The sequence below is a fragment of the Heliangelus exortis genome, chromosome 27 (assembly GCF_036169615.1).
Source record: "Heliangelus exortis chromosome 27, bHelExo1.hap1, whole genome shotgun sequence".
Classification (NCBI taxonomy): domain Eukaryota; kingdom Metazoa; phylum Chordata; class Aves; order Apodiformes; family Trochilidae; genus Heliangelus; species Heliangelus exortis.
The window spans coordinates 1222383-1245916 of NC_092448.1; the positions used below are offsets into that span (position 1 = coordinate 1222383).

Genomic DNA, 23534 nt, shown 5'->3' on the forward strand with positions numbered 1-23534 from the left:
AGTGTCCCCAGCTCCTGCTCCTTACCTCAGGGTTTCACTTGGTCAGCACAGAGCAGGAAGGCTTTGACCTGGGGGCTGCAGCTGAGGACAGAAGTTGGGTTCTGCTTCAGGCACTGCTCGAAGGCAGCGAAGGGCTCGGAGCATTCCTGACGGATCCTCTGGACAATGGGGCTGTGGGAAAACCCCCAGGAGAGAGGAAAATTCCTTGGGAAGGAGGCTCTGGGATCCCCAGCTTCCCAAAATCCCAAATCCCTCCAGTCTGGCCAGCAGAGCCTCTTCTCCAGGGAGAAGAGGTCACCCCCAGCTCCCTCCAGCTTCCTGGAAGAGGACAGGGGACAATCCTGAGGGACACAAAACGAGGCCACCAGGCTTGGGGACAACCCCAGGGACATCTTGGGAGCTGCAAGGGACAAACCCCAAGGGACAGAAGTGACCTGAGGCCACCAGGAGGTCCAGGGGACAATCCTGAGGGACACAAATGAAGCCACCAGGCTTGGGGACAGCACCAGGGACATCCTGGGAGCTCCAGGGGACAATCCTGAGGGACACAAATGAAGCCACCAGGCTTGGGGGACAACCCCAGGGACATCTTGAGAGCTGCAAGGGGACAACCCCAAGGGACAGAAGTGACCTGAGGCCACCAGGAGGTCCAGGGGACAATCCTGAGGGACACAAATGAAGCCACCAGGCTTGGGGACAGCACCAGGGACATCCTGGGAGCTCCAGGGGACAATCCTGAGGGACACAGAGTGACCTGAGGCCACCAGGAGGTCCAGGGGACAATCCTGAGGGACACAAACGAGGCCACCAGGCTTGGGGACAACCCCAGGGACATCTTGAGAGCTGCAAGGGACAACCCCAAGGGACAGAAGTGACCTGAGGCCACCAGGAGGTCCAGGGGACAATCCTGAGGGACACAAATGAAGCCACCAGGCTTGGGGACAACCCCAGGGACATCTTGGGAGGTCCAGGGGACAATCCTGAGGGACACAGAGTGACCTGAGGCCACCAGGAGGGTCCAGGGGACAATCCTGAGGGACACAAATGAAGCCACCAGGCTTGGGGGACAACCCAGGGACATCGTGGGAGCTCCAGGGGACAATCCCGGGTCCCTGCAGGTGCCGGGGGTCCCGTGTCCCCTCCCCCACTCACTGTTCGGCCGCACAGCGGGTGACATCGAGGCGGAGGTGGTGACAATGGCGCTGCCAGGACTCGGGGTTGGTGGCCACGCAGCGCCCGTAGAGCTCCATCTGGTGGCGGCAGTGACGGGAGGTGACAGCCAGGGCTGCCAGCCTGGGGGGAGGGGACACGGCACTGGGGACGTGGGGACAGGGGACGTGGGGAGGGGACACGGCACTGGGGACGTGGGGACAGGGGACGTGGGGAGGGGAAATGGGAAGAAAGGGAAAGGGAAAGGGAAAGGGAAAGGGAAAGGGAGGAGGAGGGAAAGGGAAAGGGAAAGGGAAAGGGAAGGGAAAGGGAAGGGAAAGGGAAGGGAAAGGAAAGGAAAGGAAAGGAAAGGGAAAGGAAAGGAAAGGGAAGGGGAAGGGAAGGGAAGGGAAAGGGAAAGGGAAAGGGAAGGGAAAGGGAAGGAAAGGGAAAGGGAAAGGGAAGGGAAAGGGAAAGGAAGGGAAAGGGAAAGGGAAAGGGAAAGGGAAGGGAAGGGAAAGGGAAAGGGAAAGGGAAAGGGAAAGGGAAAGGGAAAGGGAAAGGGAAGGGAAAGGAAAGGGAAGGGAAAGGGAAAGGGAAAAGGAAAAGGAAGGAAAAGGAAGGAAAAGGCTCAGGCCCCCCTCTCCCCCTCGCCCCTCACTCACATTCCTCCCTCTCCCCCTCCTCCTCCTCCTCCTCCGCCGCCATCTCCTCCCACGTCATCTCCGCGCGACACTCTCCGGGGCCTCTTTCCCGCTCTGACGCCTCCTCCGCTGCCTCCCCGCGTCGCAGCTTTCTGACGTCACGGTCCTGTCAGGAGATGGCGGCGGCCGGGCCGGACGAGCTCCTCTCCTCCGTCACCCTTTACCGGCGGCGCCCACGGCTCCTCCACGGCACCGTCCTCCCCTTCGTGGCCGGGCTCTACCCGGCTTGGTTGTGGCTGTGGGGGGCCGCGGCTTTGGGCCGCTTGGGAGGCGGCGGCGGGAGGGGAGGAAGAGGAAGGAGGAGGAGGAGGAGGGGAAGGCTCTCCCGTTCCCGCTTTCCCTGAAGCTGCGGTCCTGAGCCTGGTGGCTCTCGCCGGGCTCCATCTCCTGACGGCTCTCTCCGGGTTGTGGTCGGTTCACGCTCATTGCGCCCTCACCTGCGTCCGGGTGAGTCCGGGAAAAACCTCAGGGAAAAGCAGGAAAAATGGTGGAAGAGACCTGGAAGTCCCCCACCCCCTTTCCCCGCACGCTTCCAGGGATGGATGGGGCTTCCCAAAGTCCCTCCCTGGGCTTTGAATCCATTCCCACTGCTTCCCAAAGATCCCACTGCTTCCCAAAGATGCCACCACTTCCCCAGGCAGCCCATTCCAGTGCCTGATTCCCTCTGGGATTCCCAGATCCAGCTTTTTTGTAGCTCCTGGAGCTTCTTCTGCTCCCCCCTGACCCATGGGGGTGGTTGAGAAATAGGGGGAGGGGGTTTGGATCCCAATTTCCCATTGGAATCTCCCTCCCTGGGCTTTGAATCCATTCCCACTGCTTCCCAAAGATCCCACCACTTCCCCAGGCAGCCCATTCCAGTGCCTGATTCCCTCTGGGATTCCCAGATCCAGCTTTTTTGTAATCCCTGGAGCTTGGGGATGGTTGAGAGTTGGGTTTGGGGTGGATTTGGATTTTCCCTGGCAGGGATTGGGGTTTTTTTTGGCTCTTTCCTTGAGTTTGAATCCACTTTTTTTGGGATTTTGGGGATTTCTTCTCATTCCACCTCCCTCCTGGTGCCATTTCCGTGTCAATTTTTTTTTTTTTTTCCCCTCTTTTCAGGAACCTTGTCCTAAGAAAGCCACCTTGGCCAAAGTGGTGCCAACTCCAAACAATGGATCTGTGGAATTGGTTCCTCTCCACAGGGATCAGGTGAGGCCACAGGGATGAGAATTTTGGGATCACCACCAGATTCCCACTTTTGCACTTCAAAAACTGGGAAATTCAAACAAAAAAAAATAAAAAAAAAAAAATCAACTTGCTTAATTCCAAAAGGTGTTTCCCAGCAGAACCACACCAGGCTTAATTAAAGGATTGGGAATTCTTTTCTTTGGAGTCTGCCCAACTTCTGGGATTTTTTTTTTTTCCCTTTTTTTCTGCAGGGTGAGGATGGGCAGGAGGCTCTCTCCTTTGAATTCCAGAAAATCAAATATTCCTATGAAGCAGATGGCAAGAAACAGTTTCTCCCTGTTGCTTTCCCTGTGGAACATCCTCTTTTCTACTACCAGAATTCCAGAGGTTACCAGGAAGACAAAGAAATCCGAGCAGCTGAGAAAAAATATGGGACAAACAAGTGAGTTTTCCAGGCTCAGATCCCTCTGAGGGAAAAAAAAACCACCCAGGTTGGGTTCTTTTTAAAAAAAATAACAATAAAAATTCAATTTTTCTTGGAATTTCTTCCAGAATCATCTCCAGTGATTCCTTTAGAGGAAGAGAGTGGGGTCAGACCCAGGGGATTCCTCCAGGATTGGGTTAAAAATGGGAATAAAAATGGGAATAAATTACAGAGGGGAAGCAAAATCATTGGGAATGGTGAATTCTGAGGGGAAAAGGGAAACTCTGGGTGGTCTGGCTCTGACTCCAGAGGCTGTGGGTGGTTTCTGGGTGTTTTTTGTCCTGAAAATCTGGGAGATTGGGATAAATTGAAGGATTTCAATCTTTCCCAGGGCTGAGATGGTGGTGCCAGAATTCCTGGAACTTTTTAAGGAAAGAGCAACTGCTCCCTTCTTCGTCTTCCAGGTAAAAAGAGCAAAGAAAAAAGAGCTGGGAGCTGCTTTTTCCTGATACCAGAAGGAGAGAATCCTTTAGGATTTTGCCTGGAAAGCTCCAAATGGGATTCTCATCCCTGAAAATCAGGAGAAAATCCTGATTTTTCTGGAAAAAAACCTGAGTTTTTTTCCTAACGCTCCCCCCGTTCCTCTTTCATTTGGGTTTTTTTTTTTCCCCTTTCCCTACAACGAAACCTCCCCCACCTCAGCTTCACCTGAAAGAACCCCTGGGAGTGGAATTTTCCTTTTTTTTGAGGGTAATTTAGGGGGTTTTGGTGTTCCAGGTGTTCTGTGTGGGGCTGTGGTGCCTGGATGAGTACTGGTACTACAGTGTCTTCACCCTCTCCATGCTGGTGGCTTTTGAGGCTTCCCTGGTCCAGCAGCAGATGAGAAACATGTCAGAAATCCGAAAAATGGGCAACAAACCCTACACCATCCAGGTCAGGCACCTCTTTTTTTCCTTTCCCTCTTTTTTTTTTGCTTTCCCTGTCCCAGAAGCTCCACAAAAACCTTTGGATTCCTCTCCAGGTTTACAGGAACAGGAAATGGCGTCCAATCTGCAGCGATGAGATCATCCCAGGGGACATCATCTCCATTGGTGAGGATTTGGGGTTTTCCCCCCCCCAAACCCACTCAAAATAATGCTCCAAACCTCCTGCTCTCTCCTGGGGGATTTGGGAGTTGGAAAAGCAGACTTTGGAGACACTTTGGATCTCCAGCCCCTTCCCCATGGTTTTCCATCCCTTTCCTCCATGTTCTCCATCCCCTTCCCTTGTAGTTTTCCATCCTTTTCCCCATGGTTTTCCATCCCCTTGCTTTATGGTTTTCCATCCCCTTTCCCCACAGTTTTCCATCCCCTTTCCCTATGGTTTTCCATCCCTTTCATCCATCCTTTTCCTCTATCCCTCTCCTCCATGTTTTCCATCCCCTTTCCCTATGGTTTTCCATCCCCTCCCCCCATGGTTTTCCGTCCCCTTTCCCCACAGTTTTCCATCCCTTTCCCTATGGTTTTCCATCCTCTTCCTCCATGTTTTCCATCCTTTTCCCTATGGTTTTCCATCCCCTTCCTTTATGGTTTTCCATCCCCTTTCCCCACAGTTTTCCATCCCCTTTCCCTATGCTTTTCCATCCCTTTCCCCAGGGTTTTCCATCCCTTTCCTCCATCCCTTTCCTCCATCCCTCTCCTCCGTGTTTTCCACCCCTTCCCCTATTGTTTTCCATCCCCTTTCCCTCTGATTTTCCATCCCCTTCCCCCATGGTTTTCCATCCTTTTCCCTATGGTTTTCCATCCCCTTCCCCCATGGTTTTCCACCCCCTTTCCCTATGCTTTTCCATCCTTTTCCCTATGTTTTTCCATCCTCTTTCCCTGTGGTTTTCCACCCCCTTCTTTTATGGTTTTCCATCCCCTTTCCCCAGGGTTTTCCATCCCCTTTCCCCATGGTTTTCCATCCCCTTTCCCTATGGTTTTCCATCCCTTTCCTCCATCCCTTTCCTCCATCCCTCTCCTCCGTGTTTTCCACCCCTTCCCCTATTGTTTTCCATCCCCTTTCCCTCTGATTTTCCATCCCCTTTCCCTATGGTTTTCCATCCCCTTCCTTTATGGTTTTCCACCCCCTTTCCCTATGCTTTTCCATCCTTTTCCCTATGGTTTTCCATCCTCTTTCCCTGTGGTTTTCCACCCCCTTCTTTTATGGTTTTCCATCCCCTTTCCCCACAGTTTTCCATCCCCTTCCCCTATTGTTTTCCATCCCCTTTCCCTCTGATTTTCCATCCCCTTCCCCCATGGTTTTCCATCCTTTTCCCCTGTGGTTGAAGGGAAGGTTGGATGGGGCTTGGAGCAACCTGGGACTTGTCCCTGCCCATAGCAGATGATTGGAACTGGATGATCTTAAGATCATGGAATATTTTGGGTTGGAAAAACCCATGGATCCCCTTGGATGATCCAGGAGATGATCCTGGAAGTGGCTGCCCCATCCCTGGAAGTCTCCGAGGCCGCCTTGGGAGCCACCGGGGCTGGTGGGAGCTGTCCCTGCCTGTCTCAGGGGTTGGAATTGGGATGGGCTCCAAGGTTCCTTATGACTCCAAAGCATCCTGGAATTCCAGAGGCTGTTATTCCCGTTTTCCTGAGGTTTCCATGTGCTCCCTACAGGTCGCTCTCCCCAGGAGAACCTGGTGCCCTGTGACGTCCTCCTGCTGCGCGGCCGCTGCATCGTGGATGAAGCCATGCTGACTGGGGAGTCTGTGCCCCAGATGAAGGTCTGGCAAGTGCCTTCCCTGCTTTTCCTTTAATTTTCCCAGCTGGAAAAATCCAAATCTTCCCAGAGAAGCTTTGGAAGGGAGCTCTGGAAAGCAGGGAATCCAACCAAAGCAGCATCACCTCGGGCAAAACGCCCGGGACACGTCCAAGGGGGGTTGGAAGGTTGGGTGGGCAGGGACACATCCCAAGGGATTCCAAGCTTTATCCAGCCTGGATTTGGATACATCCAGGGATGGAGCAGGCACAGCTGCTCCTGGGCAAGCTCTTGGCATCCTCACAGGAAGGAATTTGCTCCTGTTGTCTGAATCTGGAAGTTTCTTGGGCTCCCACTCCTGAGCCCTGAGAAGGAAAGGTGAAGGAAAAAAGGGAAAGGGGAAAAAAAAAGATAAAGGAAATGAAAAGGTAAAGATTGAAAGTAAAAAGAGAAAGGAAAGGAAAAGGTAAAGATAAAGATAAAAGGTAAGGATAAAAAAAAAATAAAGCAAATAAAGAAAAAGGGAAAGACTGAAAAAAAAGGTAAAACAGTTAAAGAAAGAGGTAAAGATAAAGAAAAAAGGTAAAGATGAAGAAAAGAGGTAAAGATAAAGATAAAGCAAATAAAGAAAAAGGGAAAGATTAAAAAAAAGGTAAAACAGTTAAAGAAAGGTAAAGATAAAGAAAAAAGGTAAAGAAAAAAGGTAAAGATAAAGAAAAGAGGTAAAGATAAAGATAAAGCAAATAAAGAAAAAGGGAAAGATTAAAAAAAAAGGTAAAACAGTTAAAGAAAAAGGTAAAGATTAAAAAAAAGCAAGTAAAGGAAAAGCTAAAGGTAAAGTAAGATAAAAAAAGGTAAAGGTGAAAAAAGATAATGCAAAGAAAAAGGTAAAGATAAAGAAAAAAGGTAAAAATAAAAAAAGATAAATAAAGAAAAAAGGAAAGATTAAAAAAAAAGGTAAATCAGTCAAAGAAAAAGGTAAAGATTAAAAAAAAGCCAGTAAAGGAAATGGTAAAGGGAAAATAAGATAAAGAAAAAGATAAAGATAAGAAAAGACAATGCAAAGAAAAAGGTAAAGATAAAGAAAAAAGGTAAAGATAAAAAAAGGTAAAGATAAAAAAAGATAAAGCAAACAAAGAAAAAGGGAAAGATTAAAAAAAAAGGTAAAGCAGTTAAAAAAAAAGGTAAAGATTAAAAAAAGCAAATAAAGGAAAAGGTAAAGGTAAAATAAGATTAAAAAAAGGTAAAGATGAAAAAAGATAATGCAAAGAAAAAGGTAAAGATGAAGAAAAAAATCCAAGAAAAAGGTAAAGATAAAAAGATAAAGCAAATAAAAAGGTAAAGATAAAAAAAACCAAGATAAAGCAAATAAAGAAAGAGATTTTTGAGGCCTTTTCCCTGGGTGCTGTTGTGTCACCAATAATTTCTGGTCAAATTCCACTAAGACCCAGTTCAAAACTAAACAAGGAAATAAAAAGAGTAATAAAAAAAAGGTGGAGTCCTCCCTTCCTTGGATTATTCTGAATAATCTCCATGTCTCTGAGGAAAGACCTCCCAGGATCAGGACAAGCAACAAAAAACCTTGATTTTCCTTCTTCCTGGGTCAAATTCCACCAAGACCCAGTTCAAAATCAAACAAGAAAATAAAAAAAAAACTAAATAAAAGGTGGAATCCTTCCTTTCTTGGATTATTCTGAATATTTTTATCTCCATGTCTCTGTGAGGAAACACAGACAAGCAAAAAGGACAAGGAGAAAAAAAACCTTGAAGTTTCTTTTTTCCTGGCTGTGATTTTGGGTTTTTTTGGGTTTTTTTTTTTTTGGTTTTTTTTGACCTGCAGGAGCCAGTGGAGGAGCTGAATCCAGAACATGTCCTGGACATGCAGGCAGATTCCAGACTCCACATCATCTTTGGGGGAACCAAAGTGGTGCAGCACATCCCACCCCAAAAAGCCAGCACAGGCCTGAAACGTGGGTACCCCCTCCCCAAAAAAACCTAAAAGGGGTTTTGATGCCTCTTTTGGGAAGGATCCACTCCTTTTTAGTCACCTCCATTAGCTGAAAATCATTAAATCTTAAAAATCTTCATCATCTTAATGATGCTGAGGTCTTCAAGTTAATTATCCCCCCCTCATTAGTGAGAGGAAAGGGTCTGGGAGAAGCCTGGGAAAGCTTTACACCAAATATTTATATTTTTTTTGTCTTTTTTTTTCCTCCAGCTGTGGATAATGGGTGTGTGGCCTATGCCCTGAGGACTGGATTCAACACCTCCCAGGTAAGGTGGGAAAATTCTGGGATGAAATCCTGATGAAACAGAGCAGGGGGAGAAGAGGAATAAGGGCTTGGAAGGAGGGGAATCAACAGGGTTGGTCTCTCTGTGTCAAAAAATCCATCTGCTCTGTGGTTTGGAAGCCTGGGACTTGGGATTCAGGGATCAGAGAATGGGAAGGGTTGGAAGGGACCTCTGGAGATCCTGGATCCAACCCCCTGGCACAGCAGGATCACCTTGGGATCACCCAGAACCCATCCAGGGGGGTTTGGAAGCCTCCAGAGAAGGAGATTCCAGAACCTCTCAAACTGTTCTCATAAAAACGTTCTTCTAATCCCCCAAAAAAACCCCAAAAATGGGATTTAGATCCATCAGAGTTGGAAAGGAACCTCTGGAGATGATGGAGTCCAACCAGGAACCCATCCAGGGGGGTTTGGAAGCCTCCAGAGAAGGAGATTCCAGAACCTCTCATGGCCCAGAAGTTTCTCCTCAGCTTGAGGTGGAATTTCCAACCTCCAACCTTTCCCCATGGATGTTCCCTTCCCTCTCCTGGTGCTTGGGGCTCTTCCCAGGACTCTCCCCTTGGCCTTCCTGAACTTCAGGAGCTCCATCAGCAATCCCAGAACTCTCAGGGTTGGAAGGGACCCCTGGAGCTCCCCCAGAACCCATCCAGGGGGGGTTGGAAGCCTCCAGAGAAGGAGATTCCAGGATCTCTAAAAATATTCTCATAAAAACATTCTTTCTAATCCCAAAAAAACCCAAAAAATGGGATTTAGAACGAGCAGAGTTGGAAAGGAACCTCTGGAGATGATGGAGTCCAACCAGGAACCCATCCAGGGGGGGGTTTGGAAGCCTCCAGAGAAGGAGATTCCAGAACCTCTCAAACTGTTCTCATAAAAATGTTCTTTCTAATCCCAAAAAACCCCCAAAAAACCCAAAAAATGGGATTTAGATCCAGCAGAGTTGGAAAGGAACCTCTGGAGATGATGGAGTCCAACCAGGAACCCATCCAGGGGGGTTTGGAAGCCTCCAGAGAAGGAGATTCCAGAACCTCTCATGGCCCAGAAGTTTCTCCTCAGCTTGAGGTGGAATTTCCAAACCTTCTCCTTCCAACCTTTCCCCATGGATGTTCCCAACTTTGTCCCCAAACCACCCAGAACCCATCCAGGGGGGGTTTGGAAGCCTCCAGAGAAGGAAACTCCAGGATCCAGGGCTCCCTCCCCCTCCCAGTCAGAAATTTCTCCCTGGATCTCCTTCCCACACTTTTCCAAGAGCTTTCTCCATGCTTCCAGTTGGATCTCCCCATCCTGTGGATCAGCTCCTGGTGATCCCTGAAATCCCCCTTTATCCCCTGGTTTTTTAAGGCTGATTCTTGGAAAAAAAGAGCTTGGAGGGGTTTGGGGGGAGACAACAAATTGGAGTGGGAGCTTTTTGAGTTAAAAATCCAAATTTCCAAGCAATGACCTAGCAAGGAGTTTGGGGTTTTTTTTTTTTTGGAACAGATTAATGATGGATCAGAGGATCCCAAGGGATCAGAATTCTCAGGCTCGGGCTCTAAAACCCCCCAGAATGTCTTTTAAGTGGATTTTAGAGAGATTTTGAACAAAATGCTGCCTGGAGGGGGCTTTTTCCCCTGAAGTTTTTTCTCCTCAGGGAAAATTGCTCCGTACAATCCTCTTTGGGGTGAAGAGAGTGACAGCCAACAACTTAGAGACCTTCATCTTCATCCTCTTCCTCCTGGTTTTTGCCATTGCTGCTGCAGCCTACGTCTGGATTGAAGGTGAGGGTTGGGGTTTTTTTTTTATTATTATTATTATTTTTTGGTTGTTTTTTGCCCCTTGCCTCTTTCCAGGTCTCCCAAGTTTCTGGGCAGGAGAAGTGAGGGAGAAATTTCCAAGCACTGGGTTGGGCTCCTCCAGTGTTTGGCTGGAGGGGCCCCCTCCCTGGATGTTTTCTTGCTCTCCCACCCCCTCCTGGGGCAGGCAGGGGGAGGAGGAGCTGCTCCCTTGGGGTTTTCCATCCCCTTTCCCTATAGTTTTCCATCCCCTTTCCCTGTGGTTTTCCATCCCCTTTCCCTATGGTTTTCCATCCCCTTTCCCTGTGGTTTTCCATCCCCTTTCCCTGTGGTTTTCCATCCCCTTTCCCTATGGTTTTCCATCCCCTTCTCTTGTAGTTTTCCATCCCCTTCCTTTATGCTTTTCCATCCCCTTCCTGCATATTCTTCATCCCCTTTCCCCGTGTTTTCCATCCCCTTTCCCTATGGTTTCCCATCCTTTTCCCTATGGTTTTCCATCCCCTTTCCCTATGGTTTCCCATCCTTTTCCCTATGGTTTCCCATCCTTTTCCCTATGGTTTCCCATCCTTTTCCCTATGGTTTCCCATCCCCTTTCCCTATGGTTTTCCATCCCTTTCCTCCATGTTCTCCATCCCCTTCCCCTGTGGTTTCCCATCCTTTTCCCTATAGTTTCCCATCCTTTTCCCTATAGTTTCCCATCCTTTCCCCTATGGTTTTCCATCCTTTTCCCTGTGGTTTTCCATCCCCCTCCCCTGTGGTTTCCCATCCTTTTCCCTATAGTTTCCCATCCTTTTCCCTATAGCTTCCCATCCTTTTCCCTATAGCTTCCCATCCTTTTCCCTATAGTTTCCCATCCTTTTCCCTATAGCTTCCCATCCTTTCCCCTATGCTTTTCCATCCCCTTCCCCCATGGTTTTCCATCCTTTTCCCCTGTGGTTGAAGGGAAGGTGGGATGGGGCTTGGAGCAACCTGGGAGTTGTCCCTTCCCATGGGAATTGTCCCTGCCTGGGGGGGCAGACAGGGGGAGGAGGAGCTGCTCAGCTCTTCCCTTTTCCATTCCCCAGGCACCAAGGATCCCAGCAGGAATCGTTACAAACTTTTCCTGGAATGCACTTTGATCCTGACCTCAGTTGTTCCTCCTGAACTTCCCATTGAGCTTTCCCTGGCTGTCAACACCTCCCTCATTGCCTTGGCCAAGCTCTGTGAGTACCCAAATCCAGGTTTTTGGGGTTTTTTTTTTCCTCTTTGGAAACCTCGGAGAGGAAACAGGAAAAGAGGGAGGAAAACGATTGGAATCTCCTCAGTGAAAAACTTCAGTGCCTGCTTTGAAATGGATCCCAAAAAAAGGGTGGGAAGGGAGAAACTCACCTGGAGGAGCAATGATCCCACAAGAGTGAGGTTTGGGGCCCTCAGGACAAGTTCTGGGGATTTTTCCCTCCCTTTTGTCCCTTTTTTCTGAAGCAGTGGTGAGAATTTGGGAGAAATTGGCCCCTCTGTGCCCTTGAATCCTGGGGTTGGGATTCTTATGATGAAAAGGGGCTGGAAAACCTGGAGAAAGGGGTGGAGAATATGGAGAAGGGATGGAAAACATGGAGAAGGGGATGGGGAACATGGAGAAGGGGTGGAGAACATGGAAAAAGGGATGGAGAATATGGAGAAGGGAAGGAGAACATGGAGAAAGGGGTGGAGAAGGGTTTGGAGAACAAGGAGAAAAGTTTGGAGAACATGGAAGGGGATTGAGAACATGGAGAAGGGGTTGGAGGACATGGAGAAAGGGATGGAGAACATGGAAGGGGTTGGAGAACATGGAGAAGGGGCTGGAGGACATGGGGAAGGGATGGAGAACAGGGAGAAAGGGATGGAGAACATGGAAGGGGATGGAGAAAGGTTTGGAGAACAAGGAAGGGGATTGAGAACATGGAGAAGGGGTTGGAGGACAAGGGAAGGGATGGAGAACATGGAGAAAGGGATGGAGAAAGGGATGGAGAATATGGAAAAGGTTTTGGAGAACTTCCAAGGAGCAGCTGAGGGCCCTGGGGGTGCTGCTCCTGGAGCAGAGGAAGCTGAGGGGAAACCTCCTGGCTCTCAGCAACCCCCTGAGAGGAGTTTGGAGCAGGGGGGGTCTCTGATCCCAAGGGAAAAGGGGAAGAGCCTCCAGTTGTGCCAGGGGAGGTTTAGGTTGGAGCTCAGGAGAAAACTCTTTCCTGAAAGGCTTCTCAGGGCCTGCTCAGGGCAGGGGTTGGAGGTCACATCCCTGGAGGGGTTTTCCAAAGCCTGGAGATGTTGTGCTGAGGGCCAGGGGGTGCTGGGGGAAGGGTTGGATCCTCCCAGATCTTTTCCAGCCCCAGGAATCCCGGGATTGAGTCAGACCAAGGGCTCCCTGCTCAGCCTGGGACTCTCTCACTCCCCAGTTTGGTTTCTCTTTTCCTTTCAAACACCACCAAACTTCACCCTGAGGACTTTGGTCTTCCTCAGAACTCCACCTTTCCAGCTCCTGCCTTAGGATCACAACCCCCAGAGATGCATTCACAACTTTTTGGGGGCTGATTTCTCCCCAAATCCTCCCTTTTTTTTTTTTTTTTTTTTTTCCTCCCAGATGTTTACTGCACAGAACCCTTCCGCATCCCCTTTGCTGGCAAAGTCCAAGTTTGCTGCTTTGACAAAACAGGGACCCTGACCAGTGACCACCTGGTGGTGAGAGGAGTTGCTGGGCTCAGGTGGGAATTTTTTTCCTGGGATTTGGGTTTTGGGGCACTGGGGGGAAGTCCTGAGGCACAAGTGAAACCCCATCCTGGGAGGGAAGAAAAGATAATGGAAGGATTGAGGTGGAAAGGAAGAGGGATGTTGGGATCTGCAGTGACTTCACGGGCTCAAAACTTGGGAATTTCATTGTCCTGGAGGATTTCCTGAGTTGGGAACTCCAGTCCTGGAATCTCAGGCTGGTTTGGGGTGCAAAAGGACCCTCAGGATCATCCAGATCCACCCCATGCCATGGGCAGGGACACCTCCCCCAGCCCAGGTTGCTCAAGGCCCCATCCAACCTGACCTTGGGCACTGCCAGGGGGGTGTTAAAAAATAAAAAAAAAAAAAAAAAAAAACCAAACCAAACATTTGTGGTGCAAAATGGGCAGAAACTTTGAGGTTTTGGTGCTCTTTGCAGTTGAGGCAGCTCCAGATTCCCAAGAGCTTTGATCTCCCTGGCTCAGAGGAGGAGGAGGAGGTGGTTTGGGAGGGGATTTTCACAGGGATGATTTTTTTTTTGTTTGTTTGTTTGTTTTTCCTTCTGCAGGGAGGGGAAGGAGGTGACCCCTGTGTCTGACATCCCAGTGGAGACCCACAGGGCCATTGCCACCTGCCACTCCCTGGTCCAGTTGGATGATGGGACCTTGGTGGGAGACCCTTTGGAAAAAGCCATGTTGATGGCTGTGGACTGGACCTTGACCAAAGGTAAAACCACTGAGAGGTGGGGAGAGGGGTTTGGAGGATGAAAACTCTGGGTTTGGGTCACTTCTGAGCATAAAATTCACCCTGCTTGATAACTGGAGATGTTTTACACTGCCTGAAATCCAGGAAAACCTTTCCCAAAGCTTCTCCTGGAGGAGAAGCTCCACCCTTTAACTCCTTGAGGGATCCGAGAACCTCGCTCCGCCCGCGGCTTCTCGAGGGCGGGAACGGCGAAAAAAAAAAAAAAAAGGGGAAAAGGGGTGGAAAAATGTGGTTTTTACTACCCAGAAACCTTTCAGGATGTCCTGATCTCTTTGTTTCCAGATGAGAAAGTTTTCCCCAGGAGTATTAAAACTCAGGGACTGAAAATTCACCAGCGCTTTCATTTTGCCAGTGCCCTGAAGAGAATGTCTGTCCTGGCTTCCTACGAGAAGAGCGGCTCAGCCGAGCTCTGCTACATTGCAGCTGTCAAAGGGGCCCCAGAAACCCTCCAAAAAATGGTGAGCAGGGCATTAAAAATCCTCCTCAACTCCTCCTCTTCCACCTCTGCTTTTCCCGGGTTGATTTCGGGGTGGATTTCAACCTGGAAATGATCCGAAAGCAAAGAAAAAAACCCCTTGGGTCGGACCCGACATCTTCCCGGGGCCCAAGGGTTGGAGAGGGATGGAAAGAGGGGGGGAGATTCCCAAAGGTGAAATTCCCAAAAAATTCTCCCCCACCTTCAGATCATGATGGGATGGCCTTGGAAATAATTTTTTATTATTATTTATTTATGTGGATTTATATAAATTTCAGTTGGCCAAACCCAACGTCTTCCCGGGGCTTTGGCCCAAGGGTTGGGAGAGGGATGGAAAGAGGGGGGGAGATTCCCAAAGGTGAAATTCCCAAAAATTCTGCCCCATCAGATCATCATGGAATGGGGACATGGCCTTGGGAATAATTATTTATGTGGATTTATATAAATTTCACATAATTTCACACAATTGGCCAAAATCGACGTCTTCCCAGGGCCCAAGGGTTGGAGAGGGATGGAAAGAAGGGGGGAGATTCCCAAAGGTGAAATTCCCAAAAAATTCTCCCCCCTTTCAGATCATGATGGGATGGCCTTGGAAATAATAACAAATTATTATTTATTTATGTGGATTTATATAAATTTCAGTTGGCCAAACCCAACGTCTTCCCAGGGCCCAAGGGTTGGAGAGGGATGGAAAGAGGGGGGAGATTCCCAAAGGTGAAATTCCCAAAAATTCTCCCCCCTTTCAGATCATCATGGAATGGGGACATGGCCTTGGGAATAATTATTTATGTGGATTTATATAAATTTCACATAATTTCACACAATTGGCCAAAATCGACGTCTTCCCAGGGCCCAAGAGTTGGGAGAGGGATGGAAAGAAGGGGGGAGATTCCCAAAGGTGAAATTCCCAAAAAATTCTCCCCCACCTTCAGATCATGATGGGATGGCCTTGGAAATAATTTTTTATTATTATTTATTTATGTGGATTTATATAAATTTCAATTATCTGTAACTATGGGAAATGGCAAAATGGAGGCAGAGCCACTCCCTTGGAAATATTTTATATAAATTATATAAATGATTTATTTTATATTTTATAAAATATTTTATGTAAATTTTATATTTAAAAATCAGAATATTTAAATGAAATCATCCAGGAAAAAAAAAAAAAGAGAGTATTTAGAATAATATCATTCAGGAAAAAAATCAGAATATTTAGAATAAAAGCATCCAGGAAAAAAAAAAAAAGAATATTTAGAATAAAATCATCCAGGAAAAAAAAATGAGAATATTGAGAATAAAATCACCCAGGAAAAAAAAAAAAGAGAAAATTTAGAATAAAATCATCCTGGAAAAAAAAAAAGAATATTGAGAATAAAATCATCCAGGCAAAAAATCAGAATATTGAGAATAAAATCATCCAGGGAAAAAAGTGAGAATAGAATAAAATCATCCAGAAAAAAAAAAGAATATTGAGAATAAAATCACCCAGGAAAAAAATGAAAAATGAGAATATTTAGAATAAAATCATCCAGAAAAAAAAAAGAGAATATTTAGAATAAAATCAGAAAAAAAAATCAGTGTCTATCAACCCCCAGCACTACTTTTCCATTTATTATTTTTTTTTAAATGCTTCCCAGTTGCCAAAATATTCCAAGTGACTTCAGTTTGGTTTTAAAGGAGAGGGAATTTTATTGGAAAATCCCTTTTTTCCCCCCTTTTTGTGGAGCCAGCTCTGAGACCACATCCTCCAAGTTGGATTTTTGGGTGAAAACCACAGAATTTCGTTAGGGAAAAAAACCAAATGCTTGGGTTATGGTTGGAATTTTCTGATCAGGGTGGTTTGGGGTTTTTTTTTTCCTTTTTTTTTGCTTTTTTTTCCAGCTTTCTCAGTGTCCCAGCAACTACCACGACGTCCACACAGAAATTTCCCACCAAGGGGCAAGAGTTTTGGCTTTGGGCTACAAGGAATTGGGACACCTGAGCCACCAGCAGGTACCTGGGGCTGTCTGTCTGTCTGTCCTGGAGACCCCACCAGAGGGGAGAAGGAAAAAAAAAAAAAAAAAAGGGATTTTTGGCCCCAAAATTGCTGGGACCGTGGTGGATTTTCCCATCTGGAGCCTCTAAAAAAAAAAAAAAAAAAAAAAATTAAATTAAAAAAAAATTAAATTAAAAAAAAAATTAAATTAAAAAAAATTAAATTGAAAAAAAAATTAGATTTAAAAAAATTAAATTTTAAAAAATTAAATAAAAAAAAAATTAAATTAGAAAAAAAATTTAAATTTTTAAAAAAATTAAATTAAAAAAAATTAAATTGAAAAAAATTAGATTTAAAAAAATTAAATTAAAAAAATTAAGTTTAAAAAATTAAATTAATAAAATTAAAATAAAAAATATTAAATTTTAAAAAAATTTAAATTTAAAAAAATTTAAATTTTAAAAAAATTAAATTTAAAAAAAATTAAATTTAAAAAAAATTAAATTTAAAAAAAAAAATTAAATTTAAAAAAAAAAAAATCCCAGGTGGTGGATTTGGGTTCCTGCAGATTAAAAAATTGGAGGTAGAAGATGGGAAGTTCCACCTCAGGTTTTGTAAATCCCAAATTTTCTTCCTTCTGAGGAGAAATTTCTGAGTGGGAAAGAGGGAGGGAAGGAGCCCTGGCCCAGGATGCCCAAAAAGGTTCTGGAATCTCCTTCTCTGGAGGCTTCCAAACCCCCCTGGATGGGTTCCTGGTTGGACTCCATCATCTCCAGAGGTTCCTTTCCAACTCTGCTGGGTCTAAATCCCATTTCTTGGGTTTTTGGGGTTTTTTTGGGGATTAGAAAGAACATTTTTATGAGAACAGTTTGAGAGGTTCTGGAGTTTCCTTCTCTGGAGGCTTCCAAACCCCCCTGGATGGGTTCTGGGTGGTTTGGGGACAGAGTTGGGAACATCCATGGGGAAAGGTTGAAGGGAGAAGGTTGGAAATTCCACCTCAACCTGAGGAGAAACTTCTGGGCCATGAGAGGTTCTGGAATCTCCTTCTCTGGAGGCTTCCAAACCCCCCTGGATGGGTTCTGGGTGATCCCAAGGTGATCCTGCTGTGCCAGGGGGTTGGATCCAGGATCTCCAGAGATCCCAACCTTTCCCATTCCGTGATTCTCTGAGGTGTGGAGCTCTCAGCCTGGTTTGAGGTTGGGATGGAGCAGCCTGATGGCTTCTCCAGAACTTTGTTCCCAAGAAACCTTCCAGGAGAAGCTGGGGGATGGGTCAGGGTTGCTCTGTGCATCTCAGGTGGCTTTTTTCCACCCCCTGGAAGCTGGTGATGGTTGCTATGGAGCTTTTGGTGACATTTTGGTGACATTTTGGGTTGGTTTTTTCCTTTTTTGGCAGGTGAGAGACATGAAGAGGGAAGCTCTGGAATGTGACCTGAGGTTTGTGGGCTTCATGGTGGTTTCCTGCCCTCTCAAAGCTGATTCCAAAGCTGTCATCAGGGAGATCCAGAATGCTTCACACCACGTGAGCCTCAGCACCACCCTCAGCTTCCCAAATCTGGGAATTTTGGGAATTTTGGTGGAGCAAGGGGATGGGGAAGGCAGGGAGATCTTCTCCTGGGGGGATTCATCCTGGTCCAGAGGACACAAAACAAGGTCCTGGGGTTGTTGGGCCAAGGAGGCCACCAGCACCTTGGCTACTGACAGCAGAAAGAGGATTGTCCTCAGGGTGCTGGGAAGAGCTGGGGCTTTGGGAGAGTTGGCAGCACCAAAATCTGGGAATTTTGGGGACTTTTGTGGAGCAAGGGGATGGGGAAGGCAGGGAGATCTTCCTGGTTGGGCCTCCATGATCTTCAAGGTCTTTTCCACCCCAATTCTTTTTCTTTTTCTTTTTCTTTTTCTCTCCTGCAGCATCCCAGCTGGACAGAAATCCTTTGAGCCTTAAAAGATTCCTTGTCAAGTGCTGCTTCTTCACCCAGAGCTGATTTTTATTTTGATTTTGATTTTTTTTTTTTTGGCCCCTTTAGGTAGTGATGATCACAGGAGACAACCCCCTCACTGCCTGCCACGTGGCCAGAGAGCTTCACTTCCTCCAAAGGGAAAAAACCCTCATCCTGCAGCCTCCCCTCAGCCCAGGTGACCCACCCCAAACCCTCCACTTTTTGGGGGACAACACCCAAAACCTGGGACCTGGCACCTCCTGGCAGTACTGGTGACAAAGGAAAAGACATCAGAGGGGTGGCTGTCCCTCTGTCCCTCTGTCCCTTTGTCCCTTTGTCCTCCAGCTTGGAATTTTGGGCCCACCTCCTCCCTCCAGTGGTCTGAGCACCAAAAATCCCCCAAAAAATGGTGGTTTGAGGGTCTCCTGGCCATCCAGAGAGCACCCAAGGGAGCTGATGGCTGTGTGGGAGGGAAGGGAAGGGGTCCCCAAAGGGAGGAGGGTCCCCAAAAAGCCTGTGCCCAGGTGGGAGGTGACACCTGAGAGGCTCAGGGCCTCGTGTCCCTGGTGCAGACACTGGGAGCAGCTCCTGGTTGGATCCTGGGAATGTTCCTCACCTCCTGGACCTGCTGGGCTCAAACTCCTGCTTCCCTCTCCAGGTTCCAGCTGGCAGTGGAGATCCCTGGATGGTGCTGTGGTCCTTCCCATCTTTCCAGCTTCCTTGGGAGAGCTGACCCAGCACTATGACCTCTGTGTGACAGGGGAAGGACTGGCTCACCTGCAAGGGGTCAGCAAACAGCAGCTCCTCAAGCTCATCCCACACATCCAGGTTTTTGCCAGGGTGGTGCCAAAGCAGAAGGTGAGAAGATTCCCAAGGATCATCCCAAGGAGCTCTTGGGATGAAGCCAGGAGAGAACAGAGAGGGTGGGAGGGTTGGAGCAGCTCTGGAGCCAGGCTGAGAGGTTGGGGTTGGTCAGGATGGAGATGAGAAGGTTCCAGGGAGACCCTGGAGCAACTTCCAGAGCCTGAAATCCCTTCAGATCCTTCCAGTGGGAGCTCCAGGGCCTGAAGGGGCTCCAGGAAAGCTCCTTGGACAAAGGTCTGGAGGGATGGGATGAGGGGGGATGGGTTTAAACTGGGAGAGGGGAGATTTGGGATGGACTTCAGGAGGAAATTCTTCCCTGGGAAGGTGGAGACCCTGGCACAGGTTGTCCTCATCCCTGGAAGTGTCCAAGGTGCAGTTGGATGGGGCTGGGAGCAGCCTGGGAGGTGTCCCTGCCCGTGGGAGATGTTTGGAAGTGGATGGGCTTTGGATCATGGAATGGTTTGGGTTGGAAGGGACCTTAAAGCCCACTTGGATGATCCATGAGATGATCCTGGAGGTGTCCAAGGTGCAGTTGGATGGGGTTGGAGCACCCTGGGCTGGTGGGAGGTGTCCCTGCCCATGGCAGAGGGGTTGGAATGAGATGATCTTTAGGTCATGGAATGGTTTGGGTTGGAAGGGACCATGGATCCCACTTGGATGATCCATGAGATGATCCTGGAGGTGGCTGCCCCATCCCTGGAGATCTCCAAGTCCAGGTGGGATGGGGCTTGGAGCACCCTGGGATGGTGGGAGGTGTCCCCACCCATGGGAGATGGTTGGAAGTGGATGATCTTTAGGTCATGGAATGGTTTGGATTGGAAGGGACCTTGGAGCCCTCTTGGATGATCCATGAGATGATCCTGGAGGTGTCCAAGGTCAGGTGGGATGGGGCTGGAGCACCCTGGGATGTTGGGAAGTGTCCCTGCCCGTGCTCCTAAAAGAAACCTTGGAGAAGGAGTCGGGAGCTTTTGGAGACCAAGCAGCAGCACTTTTCCAAGATGTTGAACCCAGGTGGGACCACTCAGCGTGCCAGCTCTCACCTTTTTTTTTTGGTTTTCCTCTTTTTTTTGGGACACAGGAATTTGTCATCACAGCTCTGAAGAGTTTAGGCTTTGTCACCCTGATGTGTGGAGATGGCACCAACGACGTTGGGGCCCTGAAGCACGCGGACGTGGGTGAGTGACTGAGTCCTTCCCACCTCCTCCTCTTCCCAAAAAAACAACCCCAGCCTTGGATTCTCCAGGCTTTAGAGGGCTGGGCTGGAGCTGCCAACCATCAGGAATCATCTCCAGGCTGGTGGGAGCCTCCCAGCAGGAATTGGCTGTCCTGGAAGAACACTTCCCTTTTAATGTGTGGGTTTTTTGTTTTTTTTTTTTGTTTTTTTTGTCTTCTTTTTGGGTGAAGCTGCTTTCCCAGCAGGAAAACAACCTTTGTGCCTTGCAGCTGAGCTTTTTTTTAACTTTCTGGCAGGGGTGGCACTGCTGGCAAATGCTCCTGAGAGACTTCCAGAAAGGAAGAGGAGAGCTCGGGATGGTCCCGGCGAGGGGCGGGCGGCGGTGCCGACGTTGGGCTCTGGGGCTCTGAAACCTTCATCCCGTGGTGCCAAGCAGAGGGTGATGTCCCAACGTGAGGAGCAGCTGGCAGAGCAGAGGGTTGGTAACCAGGGCTTCCAAAACTCCTCCAACTCCTCCTTCCCCTTGGTTCTTCTCCTGGTTTTATGATAAATTGAGGAGGAGTGGAAACGGGCAAAGCTGGAGCAGCTCTGGGGAGACGGGGAGACTTTTGGAGCAACTTCCAGTGCCTGATGTTCCTTGAGATCCTTCCAGTAGGAGCTCCAGGGCCTGGAGAGGCTCCAGGAAAGCTGGGGAGGGACTTTGGACCAAGGTTTGGAGGGATGGGATGAGGGGGGATGGGTTTAAGAAGGTGAGGAGATTCCCAAGGATCATCCCAAGGAGCTCTTGGGATGAAGCCAGGAGAGAACAGAGAGGGTGGGAGGGTTGGAGCAGCTCTGGAGCCAGGCTGAGAGGTTGGGGTTGGTCAGGATGGAGATGAGAAGGTTCCAGGGAGACCTTGGAGCAACTTCCAGAGCCTGAAATCCCTTCAGATCCTTCCAGTAGGAGCTCCAGGGCCTGAAGGGGCTCCAGGAAAGCTCCTTGGACAAAGGTCTGGAGGGATGGGATGAGGGGGGATGGGTTTAAACTGGGAGAGGGGAGATTTGGGATGGATTTCCATAGGAAATTCTTCCCTGGGAAGGTGGAGAGACCCTGGCACAGGTTGTCCTCATCCCTGGAAGTGTCCAAGGTGCAGTTGGATGGGGCTGGGAGCAGCCTGGGAGGTGTCCCTGCCCGTGGGAGATGTTTGGAAGTGGATGGGCTTTGGATCATGGAATGGTTTGGGTTGGAAGGGACCTTGGAGCCCACTTGGATGATCCATGGGATGATCCTGGAGGTGTCCAAGGTGCAGTTGGATGGGGTTGGAGCACCCTGGGGTGGTTGGAGGTGTCCCTGTCCATGGGAGAAGGATGGAATGAGATGATCTTCAGGTCATGGAATGGTTTGGGTTGGAAGGGACCATGGATCCCACTTGGATGATCCATGGGATGATCCTGGAGGTGGCTGCCCCATCCCTGGAGGTTTCCAAGGTGCAGTTGGATGGGGCTTGGAGCAGCCTGGGATGGTGGGAAGTGTCCCAGGGCATGGGACTGATCTTTAAGGTCCCTTCCACCCCAAAACACCCCATGGACACCAAACTTTCTCCTTCCCATCAAACAGCACCCTGAGTTTGGGTTGAAAAGGTCCTACTTGGCCACCAGCTGGATGCCCACCTGGTGCTGGTGGCTTCCCAACTTCCCTTGGGAAGGAAAGGTGGGAGGAGAGACAGCAGCAGGTTGGGATAAAAGGTGGATGTTGAGATTTTTCTCCTGTTTCCTGCAGGAGAGGCTCAGCCAGGTCCTGAAGGATCTGGAAGAGGAACGTGTCCCCGTGGTGAAGTTGGGTGATGCCAGCATTGCTGCCCCCTTCACCTCCAAACTTTCCTCCATCCAGTGCAGTAAGTGAGCCCAGGAGTCCTGGATTTGGGAAGAAAAAGCCAAAAGAAAGGGGGGGAGTTGAAGGAAAAAATGTCCCCAGGGCTTGGCCACTCATTTTGGGGAGGAGCAGCCCTGAGCTGGGGGGGGGGGACACACAAAATGGGGAGGGGGCTGCTCTGAATTGTGGAGTGGTTTGTGGTGGAAAAGATCTGGGAGGATCCAACCCTTCCCCCAGCACCCCCTGGCCCTCAGCACAACATCTCCAGGCTTTGGAAAAACCCTCCAGGGATGTGACCTCCAACCCCTGCCCTGAGCAGGCCCTGAGGAGCCTTTCAGGAAAGAGTTTTCTCCTGAGCTCCAACCTAAACCTCCCCTGGCACAACTGGAGGCTCTTCCCCTTTTCCCTTGGGATCAGAGACCCCCCCTGCTCCAAACTCCTCTCAGGGGGTTGCTGAGAGCCAGGAGGTTTCCCCTCAGCTTCCTCTGCTCCAGGAGCAGCACCCCCAGGGCCCTCAGCTGCTCCTTGGAAGTTCTCCAAAACCTTTTCCATATTCTCCATCCCTTCTCCATGTTCTCCATCCCTTCCCTTGTCCTCCAACCCCTTCTCCATGTTCTCAATCCCCTTCCTTGTTCTCCAAACCTTTCTCCATCCCCTTCCATGTTCTCCATCCCTTTCTCCCTGTTCTCCATCCCTTCCCCATGTCCTCCAGCCCCTTCTCCATGTTCTCCAACCCCTTCCATGTTCTCCATCCCTTTCTCCATGTTCTCCAACCCCTTCCATGTTCTCCATCCCTTTCTCCCTGTTCTCCATCCCTTCCCCATGTTCTCCAGCCCCTTCTCCATGTTCTCCAACCCCTTCCATGTTCTCCATCCCTTTCTCCATGTTCTCCATCCCTTCCCCATGTCCTCCAGCCCCTTCTCCATGTTCTCCAACCCTTTCCATGTTCTCCATCCCTTTCTCCATGTCCTCCAACCCCTTCTCCATGTTCTCAATCCCCTTCCATGTTCTCCAAACTTTTCTCCTTGTTCTCCAAACCCTTCTCCAGCCCCTTCCATGTTCTCCATCCCTTTCTCCACCCCCCCAACATCCTTTTCCTCACGACCATCCCAGCACTCACCCCAGGATTTGAGCTTTCCCCTCTCCAGGAGTCCAACCCCTCACCTCCTCCCTTCCTCAAGCCTCACTCCAGCTCTAAAACAGAAAATTAAGGAACCGGAATATTCCAAAGCTCCTTTTCCTTCCCAAATTTTTGGTTTTTTTCCTTGCTCCTCAGTCTGCCACGTGATCAAACAAGGTCGTTGCACCCTGGTGACCACACTCCAGATGTTCAAGATCCTTGCCCTCAATGCCCTCATCCTGGCCTACAGCCAAAGTGTCCTCTACCTGGAAGGGGTGAAATTCAGTGATTTTCAGGCAACTTTGCAGGGTTTGCTCCTGGCTGGCTGCTTCCTCTTCATCTCCAGGTCCAAGGTGAGGGCAGGGAAATCCTGGGAAAGCAGTTGGGGATGTTGGGATTCCAGCAGGAGAGCATCTTG

At 48.9% G+C, this 23534-nt stretch overlaps 2 protein-coding genes across 2 annotated transcripts in view; one reads left to right on the forward strand and one right to left on the reverse strand.

The window, feature by feature from the left end:
- CHCHD5 (coiled-coil-helix-coiled-coil-helix domain containing 5) lies at positions 1 to 1951 on the reverse strand. Its single transcript, XM_071727029.1, has 3 exons — positions 1815 to 1951; positions 1153 to 1293; positions 1 to 171 (listed from the first exon to the last, which is right to left on the reverse strand). Coding segments are annotated over exons 1-3 (288 nt in total). The 5' UTR covers positions 1817 to 1951; the 3' UTR covers positions 1 to 26.
- ATP13A1 (ATPase 13A1) overlaps positions 1916 to 23534 on the forward strand; it is a 26025-nt gene continuing 4406 nt past the window's right edge. The window contains 23 exon segments of the mRNA XM_071727018.1: positions 1916 to 2095; positions 2097 to 2300; positions 2952 to 3041; positions 3272 to 3462; positions 3836 to 3908; positions 4222 to 4377; positions 4466 to 4535; positions 6087 to 6193; positions 8009 to 8138; positions 8387 to 8442; positions 10090 to 10216; positions 11296 to 11433; positions 12828 to 12948; positions 13521 to 13678; positions 14000 to 14175; positions 16077 to 16187; positions 17566 to 17691; positions 18194 to 18302; positions 18765 to 18964; positions 20049 to 20145; positions 20441 to 20622; positions 21904 to 22018; positions 23273 to 23469. Of these exon segments, the coding sequence (XP_071583119.1) occupies positions 1970 to 2095; positions 2097 to 2300; positions 2952 to 3041; positions 3272 to 3462; positions 3836 to 3908; positions 4222 to 4377; positions 4466 to 4535; positions 6087 to 6193; positions 8009 to 8138; positions 8387 to 8442; positions 10090 to 10216; positions 11296 to 11433; positions 12828 to 12948; positions 13521 to 13678; positions 14000 to 14175; positions 16077 to 16187; positions 17566 to 17691; positions 18194 to 18302; positions 18765 to 18964; positions 20049 to 20145; positions 20441 to 20622; positions 21904 to 22018; positions 23273 to 23469 (3060 nt within the window). The 5' untranslated portion in view covers positions 1916 to 1969.